General features: G+C 40.3%; 1 protein-coding gene across 2 annotated transcripts in view; it reads left to right on the top strand.

Annotated features, from left to right (window-relative positions):
* The window catches only part of LOC122708157 (dimethylaniline monooxygenase [N-oxide-forming] 1-like), a 29,383-nt gene extending 19,204 nt beyond the window's left edge, over positions 1-10,179 (top strand). The window contains exons 4-9 of one of the 2 annotated variants that reach the window (XR_006345029.1): positions 1,375-1,517; positions 4,568-4,767; positions 6,517-6,872; positions 7,545-7,617; positions 8,698-8,801; positions 9,570-9,606. Coding sequence is in view for 1 of the 2 variants with exons in the window: in XM_043924313.1 (XP_043780248.1) it covers positions 1,375-1,517; positions 4,568-4,767; positions 6,517-6,872; positions 7,545-7,617; positions 9,418-9,760 (1,115 nt within the window). In the remaining variant the exon portion in view is untranslated. Of the gene's footprint in view, positions 1-1,374; positions 1,518-4,567; positions 4,768-6,516; positions 6,873-7,544; positions 7,618-8,697; positions 8,802-9,417 lie in introns of both variants that reach the window. The other variant, XM_043924313.1, reaches the window with a different exon arrangement.
* The last annotated feature ends 1,971 nt before the right edge of the window (positions 10,180-12,150 follow it).

The following is a 12,150-nucleotide window of genomic DNA, read 5'->3' on the forward strand; positions in this document are numbered from 1 at the left end:
AGTCAATATTTGAATTTGATTGCATTATTGCTAAACTTTATGATCTAGATTGTGGTTGGGTTTTAACTGAGATTCATGTTAGATTTCTAAAGATTTAAGGTGAAATAAAGAGTTACTGGGCCTTGGTTAAGGCCCAGTAATGTGCCACTAATGTGCCACAGCATCCATATCCTGAGAATTCACTGAGAATCTAGATGTACTGTGATATTTTCTTTAAAAAAAAAAAAAAATGTTCTTTGTACAGGATTGCTTTTGATCGTTTTATGCAACCTAAGAGTATTTTCCAAAACCCTCCACAAGCATTTGATGTTTCAGTGAGATTTGGCATCAACTGAGATGTCTTATCTAATTCAAATAGCTCTGATCCCAGTATAACTAACATATCTCCTTTTTCTCTGAGCCAACTCTGGCTGGCTCAGCAAACCTAGCCTGAGTTACCATCAGTCACCAAGGCGAACACACAAGGATCTTTCAAATAGGGACCATACTTTTATTTCCTTTTTTAAAAAAATTTTTGTTGCACTGGGTCTTTGCTGTGGCACTCAAGTTTCTCTTGTGTCACACAGGCTTAGTGACCCTGCAGCATGTGGGATCTTAGTTCCCTGACCAGGGATGTGAACCTGCATCCCCTGCATTGGAAGCCAGATTCTTAACCACTGGATCACCAGGAAAGTCCCATATTTTTATTTCTTATTTCCCATATCATCTAGCACAGTGTCTGGCACATAAGAGGGGTCCAAAAAGTTTGCTGAATAGAGTGGAAGCACTGACTCATAGTTCACTTTAACTTCTCTGCTCTTTCTCCTTGCTTATGAAAACTTCTAAATAATCAAATATTAGCAAATAGAGTATTTCTGTCCCATTCATTTCTATCAAATTTTAAAAAGTAAGGACTTCTTATACTTCAGCTTAATAAGTCTTAATGCCATGCTTTTTTTTTCTTTCTTTCCTTCTTTTTTTTTTTTTTGTTTTTGTTTTTTTGTTGTTGTTGTTGTTTTTAGCAGAAAATGGTTTACTGCAGGGCAAAGGAAGGATGGGTGGCTCATGCTCAAAAACTTTGAAATCCCCAGTGGGTTGGGGGGGGGTGGGTTTTTTTATAGTGCCATGATATTTTAACTTAGTAATCATCTAATAAGTAAAACTAGAGGTCCATCTAGTGAGATGGAGTAAGTATCTCTATTAAATAAATAATCACTCACCAATTTCTGTATCTTGCATAATTATGTATCCGTGTTTCAGATTTTCTTAAAATTGAGTATGCTATTAAAACAACCTAAATCACCCATCAAAAGGATGTTATTAGCTGAATAATGTGTGTGTTTCATTCACAGATCTTGTAAATTTTCTATCTGACTTCCTTTTTTTTTTCTATAGGTATAAATACTTTTAAAGGCCAGTATTTCCACAGCCGAGAGTATAAACATCCAGATATATTTAGGGACAAGAGCGTTCTTGTTATTGGAATGGGAAATTCTGGCACAGACATTGCTGTGGAGGCCAGCCACCTGGCAAAGAAGGTATGGTTCTTGGTGTTACCTAATGAGGAGCTTTATCTTAAGATGCATGCCTCAAGCAAACTGTGTCTGACACCATGATAGATAATGAAAGGAAAAAATTCCTAAAACACACACACACAAACAGATTTTTTAGGTACTTTTTTCTTGAATGTTCATAAATGTTACTATAAATTCCAGGTGTCATATTGTATCATTTTTCCTCAAAAATTTGGGTTCTCTGACTTCTTATTTTTGCTATTTTCCCAGCCAAAATGAGTTACAGGAAGAATCTGTTTCTTACTCAGTCCCATTAGTCAGAAAATTCTGGCTAATTTTTTCTTACTAAGATCTCCCATTTGCTCCTTCCTTTCCTTATTGATTGCCACCATCCTCATCAGGTCCATACCACCTCACGTGGAATCTGTTACACTTTCCTTCTCACAATTATGGGAAGAGTTACTATTACTGGGGCTTGCTTACTCTGTACCAAGAACAGCACTAAAGGCTTTACTGCATGACCTCAGCCTATCATCAAAACAAGCCATGAAGTAGGTACAAGACTCCCTAACCACCAGTGAAGCAACTGAAACCTAGAGTTAAACAAGCTGCCTAAAGGCACACCACCAGCAGCTGGTAGAGCCAGTCCTCAAACCCAAGTCTCTTCCATTCAAAGCCCCTGCTCCTAATCCTACCTTAAGTGCCTGGACTCCTGCCCCAGACCAGCCCCATACACACAACAATCCATCCAGACCCCCAACCACCAAGAAACAAATCCTCTGAAAAGCCTGCTCTCCTTATGACACTCACGTTAAAAAACTAACAACTCCTCCCTACCTAAAAAAAGAAAAAAATCATTAATTACAGGGCTCTCCATCACCTGGTCCAGATCTGCCATTTTAACTTTATCCTGCACTGCTTTCCCACATGATCATCAACTGAACGCCGACTGGTCTACTCTGTGACCTTTCCCACCCCCAAGCCTCAATTTTCCCCTTCACTCACACCATAGCCCTCCCTTCTGCAGTGCCCTTTTCTCTTTTATGACAACTTACATTTACATTCCCAGACACCTCTACCCAACACAAAATCATCTCTCCAGTATGAATTGATGTAATAACTGAAATTTACACTCCTTGGATGGCACTTTGAATTCTTGGTATTGCTCATTTTTTGAGATTTCTCAGTTGGCGCTAGAGGTAAAGAACCTGCCTGCCAAATGCAAAAGACTTATGAAACTCAGGTTCAATCCCTGAGTCGGGAAAATCCCCTGGAGGAGGGCATGGCAACCCACTCCAGTATTCTTCCCTGGAGAATCGCCATGGATGGAGGAGTCTGGCGGGCTACAGTCCACAGGGTCACACAGAGTTGGACATGACTAAAGCCACTTAGCGCGGCAGGGCAATTGCCTTTTATATACAGGCAAAATATATAGTATGTATTATTTATAGTGTGTATTTTCTTTCCAACTATGCTATGAACTCATTGAAAGCCATTCAGGTAACAAATCAATATTAGTTGTTGAATTCTGCTATACCAAATGTTGTGCCAGGCATGGAGGATACACGGGAGAACAGAATAATCAAACAGGATTCCTGCTGTCATAGATGGTATAGTCATGGGGAAAACAGATGTCATGTAAATAAGTGTAAAGAATTAGATCAATAATTGCAAGAATGAAAATAGGTATGAGGAAAAAGAATTGGGAGTGTGTTCCTTTCTGGAACTTTAAGGAAGGAACTTGATGATTGATTGACTGATTTGGAGAGACTTAGCAATTTGGTAGAGTTATCCCGAAGGAAGGAAAAGGAGGTTCTGAAGCAAAAATCAGCATAGGCCCATTCACAATGACCAACACATGTGAGTCACATATTACTACTTCTATTTCTCTAACCACTGGAAATTTCTTCAATCTGAAAACATGCTTTGGCACACACCATTTCTATATTGACAAAGAAACTTCCCTTGTTTCAGAATATAATTCATTTCTACCAAAATATCATAACTGATTCTTCATCATGATGAAGAAAGGCAGGTGCAAATATGTCTAATGTCAGAATTACTGATGTGCTTATAGTTCTTGCCACCATAAGGCTCCATCATATTATGAGGCTTCCTTGGTAGCTCAGATGCTAAAGAATCTGCCTGCAATGCAGGAGATCCAGGTTCTATCTCTGGGTGGGGAAGATCCCCTGGAGAAGGGAGTGGCTACCTACTCCAGTATTATAAGGTCAATCAAAATGTATCATAAAGGCAGTAACACTGCAGCTATGGCCACCATGCCCCAGTTTATTGGAAGAGAAAACGGGCATTAAACCAGTTGTTTTGTATTTGCAAAGCAACAGATCGGTTGACTAAATTTTTCAATTTTAAAAAGTTATACAGACAACTCTTTGTTGTATAGGTTCCAAAGTAACTATTAGCTTAATGAACTAGGTCAGCTGGTAAACTCAACTAGTCAAATAATCTGTTTTTTAAAAATCCACCAAAACTAGTTTTATTACTGAATTTTACTATCAGTTCTAACAATGCTTTATGTTGAAACCCTTTGCAGACATCTTTTTTTTTTTTTCTAACTGCACTGCACAGCGTGTGGAATCTTAGTTCCCTGGATAAAACCTGTGCTTCCTGCATGGGTTTGATCCAGGAAGGCAGAGTCTTAACCACTGGACCACCAGGGAAGTCCCTGCAGACAACTTTCAGTTGCATCCTTGCCCTACTCTTGCCTATAGTCACTAGCATACAAAGTTGTTATCACCTATTCACTATCTTCTCACATGAGATTCTAAGTTCCTATGGCCAACCACAATATATAATTCACCATGGTGTCTAGCACTGAGCCTGGCAGATAAAAAGTGCTCAATAATATGTGCTAAGGCATTTTAATACTCTAGATACTCAAACCATTATCTCAAAAGAATAAAGTAGGAGTTAGAGAAGCCAAAACTATCTTGTCAGGGAGGTATTTTGGGGGTGGCTGGCTATTTGGTGCCTTTCAACTCATGAAAATAATCTCTGACAGAACCAGCCCTGTTCACTGTGTCAAAGTGAGTGACCTCTCTGATTGCTTCTAGGTGTTCCTCAGCACCACCGGAGGGGCATGGGCGATCAGCCGTGTCTTTGACTCAGGGTACCCATGGGACATGGTTTTCATGACACGATTTCAGAACACATTCAGAAATTCTCTTCCAACTCCAATTGTGAATTGGTTGATAGCGAAAAGGATGAACAGCTGGTTCAATCATGCAAATTATGGCTTAATACCAGAAGACAGGTAAATGCAGAGGGGCTGCAGAAGGCTGTTAGGGAGAAGGGGCATTGGTCCTTCCAGCAGCCATAATACAGCAACAAGACTGAGTATGAAGGAAAACTTCATATAAATTACTTAGTCATAATGGCTAACTGTTTTCAGTGCTTGGTAAGTAGAATTATGTGATACATAACTGTCAACAACCCTTTAAAGTAAACCATATAACCTCCCTTTCAGAGTGGGTATACTAAGACAGGGAAATTCAGTCACTTGCCCAAGTTAATCTAGTACCAAGCAGACTCTGTGACCTTGGCAAGTTACATAAACCTTAGTTGCAGCAATCAAAAGAGAATTATTTGTCTATGACTCTTCCAACAAAAACAACACATTTGCCTGTTTCACAGTGTGGGAAAAATTTAATCCTTCACCATCTTTCAAAAAACAGTGCCTTCTTCCGATGACCTTGATTTCAGTCTTATCCTTTCAGTTACAACCCATTACTTAGCCCATTAACAAGTACCAGTGGTTTTATTTTACTTCCTCATTCATTGACTCTGTACAATGATATTCCATTGCCGGGGTAGCACCACAGCCTGGAGATCCTGTCTGATCTTCCCCCAGATTCCACTCTGGACCAGGATTGATCAGGTGGCACCCAAGCCACCAGGGTTGGGAGACAGCCCCCTTCCTACTACATGTACTTCATTCCTCTGGGTCTCTTCATCCTTCTCTCATACACCTTCCTCTCTCCCTGCTCTTCTAGTCCTGCAATTGTCTCCATTATTTTCCTTTCTTACCTACCCTCTTCTGTTGCCTAACTTCAGGTCCCCTAGGAGTTTTAAACTTTTCACCAGAGCCTTTCCTACCATAAGCTTGATTTAGCCTGAATGGCCACTCAAAAGACTTTATTTAATCCCACAAAGCCTAGAAAATGTAAAAGAAGCCTGAGGAATTGTAATATCTTCCCTGTTAGATTTAGCCAATCCTTTTTCATTTCCAAAGTTCTTAGAAATATACTATTTCATATGTTCTTCACCCTACCCAATCAACTAACAAGGATGGCAAGTATTAGTATCCCTATTTTACAGGTGAATAAAAGAAAGCCTACAAAGATGAAATGGTTTTCCCAAGCTCTGTTAAGTATAAACATTTGGACACAAAGCCACCCTTACTACCTCCTGCTCCAGAGCTCCCTCCATTTGATCACATTGTCTGTTTCTGTGCATTCACCATAAGCCCAAAATGACTCAGCTTACTTAAAATCATCCAGCAAAGCATTTGCTTTGTGATTCCAAAGACACAGCCAGAAAAGGGTGATTCCAAAGGCATAGCCAGAAAAAGCTAATTCTGCCCTTGTTCCTTTTAAACACATGCATACTTTCCTTGTACAATTGCTTCTGAGGAGGAAAGAGTTTCTAGCATTTCTCAGCACATAGAGAAGTCCCTGGTTTCCCTTGTGGTCCTTCAGCATTCAGCTATCTCTAAAATGACAGGGATAACTGAATGCTAGAATTCAGCAGGAGAAGTAGAGCTAGAGAAAATTCTGACCTCCTTCTCCCCAGGCTTCTAAATTCTTGTAAATGGTAAGCATGGTTCCATCATCCTTCTTGGTCGTTCATGAAGCCACTCCCACAAAGGTAACTTCCCACAGTACTGTCACCTCCTGCCTAGCTGAGGGGCAAGTCGCAAAATGAAGAGGAGAAGGGGAGGAGGAGGGCGGGCTGACTGCATCAGTTCCTGGCAGATCTCTTCCTTATCCATGTTAATGTCTAGGGTACAACTAAGAGAGCCTGTGCTAAATGACGAGCTCCCAGGCCGTATCATCACTGGGAAAGTACTCATCAAGCCAAGTGTTAAGGAAGTGAAGGAAAACTCTGTCGCATTTAACAACACCCCAAAGGAAGAGCCCATCGATATCATTGTTTTTGCCACTGGATACACTTTTGATTTCCCCTTCCTTGACGAGACTGTAGTGAAAGTCGAAGATGGCCAGGCATCGCTATACAAGTACATCTTTCCTGCACATCTACCAAAGCCAACCCTGGCTGTCATTGGTCTCATCAAACCCTTGGGCTCCATACTACCCACAGGGGATACACAAGCTCGATGGGCTGTTCGGGTCCTGAAAGGTAAGTGTATAAGAAATAGGAGAACATGGGAATTCCCTGGCAGTCCAGGGGTTACGACTCCTCATTTCACAGTGGAGGGCTCAGGTTCAATCCCTGGTTGGGGAACTAACATCTCACAAGCCACGTGGTGTGGCCAAATTAAAATAAATTAATTTTAAAAAAAGAAATAACAGGATATATGTGTTCAGTTTACCATGTCAATTTAGATACTGGAAATTTTGAGACTTTTCCCACCTCCCATCTAAAATAATAGAATTTTTTAAAGCAAATTCATCTATTGTTCACTGAATTACAATATCATAATGAATTTGTGCCAGTACAAGCACAAAAGATAAATCATGGATCAAAAAATATCAGCTGCTAGTCTGACTGAATCAACTGGTTCAATGAACATTTGAACATTTTAAAAGCTCAATCAATTGAATGACAAATTCAGTCAAGCCAGTTGTGAGGTTCTGCAATATCAAATAAGTAGTGAGGGGATTTGATTCTTATCTCTTCAACTGGTGGCATAATCACCAGGAGTTAACATTACTCTGCTAACATTTCTGCCAAAAGAACAGATAATTTGCTCAGTAGTAGAAATAAAAGATGTGCAGTAGTAAAGCATCTTTGCCTGCTAAGTAAGCACTGAAGTTACATTGCATTTTTGTTTATTTGTTTGCTTTATAGGTGTGATTAAGTTACCACCATCAAGCATAATGATCGAGGAAGTTAATGAAAGAAAAAAAAACAAGCCCAGTGGGTAAGTTAAGTGCTATGCATTCTTTTTGAATCACAACTAAAACTGGTAAAGCAAGAGCAAAGAATGGTGTGAGTTACACTGGAGAAAAAAGAAGCAGCTAAGACTCAAAAGGAGGGGAAAAAAAGACTAAGCTAACCTGTTTAAGGAAAGAAAGGAAAAGGAAACTGAGGTTTTAACATCCTAAACCCTCACTTTAGACCATGATCATCTAGCATGACATGGAGACGTGGAGTTTATATCCTAAACCAAATGTAATTAATCCTTATCTACCAGATATTACTCTATACTTCTATCCATAATCAGAAGGCAAACTGTTGTGTTTATCCACTCTGACACCAAAGGGTCTGCTCATTCATTCATTTCAGCAAATCCACGTTCAGCTCTCCTGTTTTTATTCAGACGGCCACTCTAGAACAGGAGTCAAAACAGGGCCAATGGACCAAATCTGCCAACCACCTATTTTCCTATTTTAAATCACTAGAAAGAAGAAGATTTTATGATATGTGCAAATTTTGTAAAATTCACATCACTGTGGCCATAAGTAAAGCTTTATTAGCACACAGCCCCACTCAAGTTTGGGCTTCCCTGGTGGCTCACTGGTAAAGAATCTGCCTGCAGATACAGAAGACACAGGTTTGATCCCTGGGTGGCGAAGACCCCCTGGAGAAGGAAATGGCCACCCACTCCAGAATTCTTGTCTGGGAAATCCCATGGACAGAGGAGCCTGGCGGCTACAGTCCATGTGGTTGCAAAGAGTCAGACACAACTGAGCGACTGAGCAGACTCAATTTAAGTATTGGTTAAGACTGCTTTTGCATTAGGACAGTAAAGTTGACTAGCTGAGGTAGAGACTGTAACATGGCCCTCATAGACCTTAAATATTTAGCATCTAGCCTTTTGCAGAACAAGTTTGTCGGCCCTTCTCCAGAGAGAGGTCTCCACTTGCGCTCTGCTTTTTGGCTACCACAAAGGGCCAGGGACAGTGGAAGGCAGATGGCCAGCTGGGAAGGACTCTTGCTCTCCCCAGCTCCTAATCCTAAAGCACCTCTGATTTTCTCTGTTTTACTGTTTATGTTTCAGACTTTGACATATAGTTTTCACTTGGGAAAAAGAAGGGGTTTGTGACCGAGAAAAAAGACTTAAAATCACTGCCTTTAAGAAACACCACTTTTCTCCTTCATATATATTTCCAAACTTCAAATGTTTTACTATCCTTGTCAAAGTCCTAAATCCCAAAATTATAAAAGCACTTCCAGTGTCTCTTCTTCATTCTCAACCTGGGATATGATTTGATCTCCATTATGCAATTCTAGCATAACATAAATCACTAATTAGAACTACATGAAGCAACAGCTTTTGTCACTTTGGTCAGTCGAGGGATTAATTAATTAAAGATTAATACCAGCATTACACAGAATTTCACCCTACTGAGTTTTGTGATTTTTCACATTATACAAATCAAGCAATAATTGAGTTTTAGGAAGATATAAGAATAGTAAAATTATATAAAACCTTTTTTGCTAGAAATTGCTAATCATTTAACAATAGAACTAAAGTAATACTAGATTCATTATCAGCATTTGACAAACGATGTGTACAGAGTGTTTTTTCACAGGATCTATCTTGTATTTAAACAATACCATGAGACCATTTGACAACTATGGGCGTGGAGGGAAGAATACAGAAACCAGTTCAAATTTTGTGGCCTCATTGTTTACTTCTGGCACTTTTACTTGTTTTAAGGTTACCATTATTTAATCTTTTTGTTTTCTTCTTTATCCCAATCTTCCTTTTATAAAGGTTTGGCTTGTGTTACTGCAAAGCTTTGCAAACCGATTATATCACATATGTAGATGAACTCCTGACCGCTATCAATGCAAAGCCCAACCTGTTCTCTCTGCTCCTGACGGATCCACGCCTGGCTTTGGCCATCTTCTTTGGCCCATGCACACCATACCAATTCCGTTTGACTGGTCCAGGGAAATGGGAAGGAGCCCGAAATGCTATCATGACCCAGTGGGACCGAACATTCAAGGCCACCAAAACTCGAATTGTACAAGAATCCCCATCTCTCTTCGCAAGCTTACTTAAACTCTTCAGCTTTCTAGCTTTGCTTGTGGCCATTTTCCTGATTTTCCTATAAATAAAAAATTACCTAAATAAACTATCAAATGCACAGAGTAGATGGACAGCAATCTGGTTCCCCCACTGCAACAACTTTGCCTTCATGACTATAATCTATATCTGAGCAATGAAAGCCACCCCTTCCCCTTCCCTGGCTGGCTTGAGAGCCCACTAGTATTCCTGAGTGTCTCCCAGCTCCACCTGCTTCTAATGCTAGAGAAAGATAACCAAGATTTCTGTGCATTTGAAGGCTGCTGGAAGGTTCCAGGTTCATTTTAGAAGAGAGAGTTGTCTCAGACACCACTTTGAGAAATTAGACCTCTTTCCTATTTTCATATATCTCAAATAAAATTCAATATTTCATGAAAGATTTGGTTGTATTAAAATGGCACTCTTATGGTATCAGTTGATTAAAAATAAAAAGAAAGCAAAAGCCTAGGATTACTTTGAGTGGTCTTTAATTCTCTTTTTAAGAGTTGGGGAAAAGCGAGACGGGGATGAGAAGTCTATTAATAAAGACCATAAAAGGATGGGAGGTGTCAACGACTTGGTTGGAGTGTTTCTAAAGGAATGTACCTGCATAGAAGTGCCCATCCCCCTATAATACACTCTTCAACCAAACAGGGTCTTCAGCTGACATAAGAACAAACCCAATCAGATCTATTCCACAGAAAACAACCACCTCCACCCACTCTTGGAACCAGCCTCCAGCACCCAAAGGAAAAACATCTTCCACTCACATACACCTTTACAACTCTGCTTAAAGAGGCAAATGGCTGCCTCTTCTAAGAGTCAACCAAATCCAATTGGAAAAGACAGAGCTGAGAAGTCTTTCACAGAGAGATAATAGGAGAAAGAAAAGACAGGAAAAGAAGAGCAAAGGCAAACACCGTGTCTAAAGCAGTTTTTGACCAAGCTATACCAACCCTGGATCCTCTCTCACAGTTACACATTTGAGAATGTGACTCAGCCAGAAAAGGTGTTGCCTTCACATTATCTCACTGAGGGGCTTAGATGGCACACTTCACCTCACAGAGAGGCCCATGGTTTGCACACTGGAGGAAATTCAAAACCTACGGACTCAGGATTGAGTCGTGTAGGTAAGAAGAGATGCAGTTTGTGTCTCTTCCACTCTGGTCTGCTCTTCCAGCTCCTCTTTTTTGTTCCATTTTCTAACACTTCTAACCTATTTCACTTCTTAACATATGTGATATTGTGATATGTAATAACAACTGTATATTTGGTCTTCCTCCTCATTTCCAGCACAGAACTCCTAAGACTCTTGAAATCTCCTAAGTGATGAGAACATAAAGATATCTTTTGTTAATGAGGTGACTCTCGGAAAACACCTAAAGATGGGGGCCAATCACCAGAAGAACCATCCATGTGATTAGAGGATTGGAACTTTCCTTCCACCCCTTGGATCTGTGGGGAGGGGAGAGGCAGGCTGGAGGTTGAATCGATAACCAATGGTTAGTGACTTAATCAATCATGTCTGTGTAATGAAACCTCTGTAAAAACCAAAAAGGATGAGGTTCAGAGAGTTTCCAAGTTGGTGAACACATAGAGATTCAGGGAGAATGGTGCCCTTGAGAGGACATAGAAATTCCATTCCCTTCCCACCTACCTTGCCCTGTGTATCTCTTCTATCTGGCTATTCCTAAATTATATCATCCTTTTATAATAAACTAGTAATCTATAAATAGAATGCTTCTCTGAGTTCTGGGAGCCAAACTAGTTCACAAAAGCACTAATTATTTTAGCAAATTGTTGAACCCAATTAGGGGCTCATTGAAGCTTCCTACCTACAGCTGGTTCTCAGAAGCACAGGTGACAACCTGGGCTCATGATGGACATCTGAAGAGAAAGCAATCTTGTAGGACCAAGCCCTTAACCTGTAGAACCTGATACTATCTCTAGGTAGATAGTGTCAGAATCAAGTTCAACTATAGGAAACCGAGCTGGTCTCCAAAAACTGCTCAATGGTGTGGGAAGAAAACCCCCACACATACATTGGAATTGGAAGCAGAGCACTTAATATAGGAACACATAGTGGAAAAACTGCTCTGCTGAATATAATAGAAATGACTTTGGGAAATGCTTTTCTCTCCCGTGAAGCAGAGCTGACACTTGAGCATTCCTCATGAAGTTGACTGGGAAAGTTGGGTACCCAGGGTGAAGCAGGGCAAAGTGAACTATCCAGGCAACCATGTGGCAAACTATGGGAACAAGCTGGAGCCTGAATCTAATCTCATCTGCTGAACACATTGTACCAAGAGACTGAATACACAGACAGATTATTGCCAAGTCATCTACAGTAGAACTCTGACCCATAGCCTCTGCAACAATCAGATTAGAACACTCAGGACCAAGACTTGGTCAATAAGTGCCAGCTTCTCTAAATCTTGC

Source organism: Cervus elaphus, chromosome 14 (assembly GCF_910594005.1).
Source record: "Cervus elaphus chromosome 14, mCerEla1.1, whole genome shotgun sequence".
Taxonomy (NCBI): Eukaryota; Metazoa; Chordata; class Mammalia; order Artiodactyla; family Cervidae; genus Cervus; species Cervus elaphus.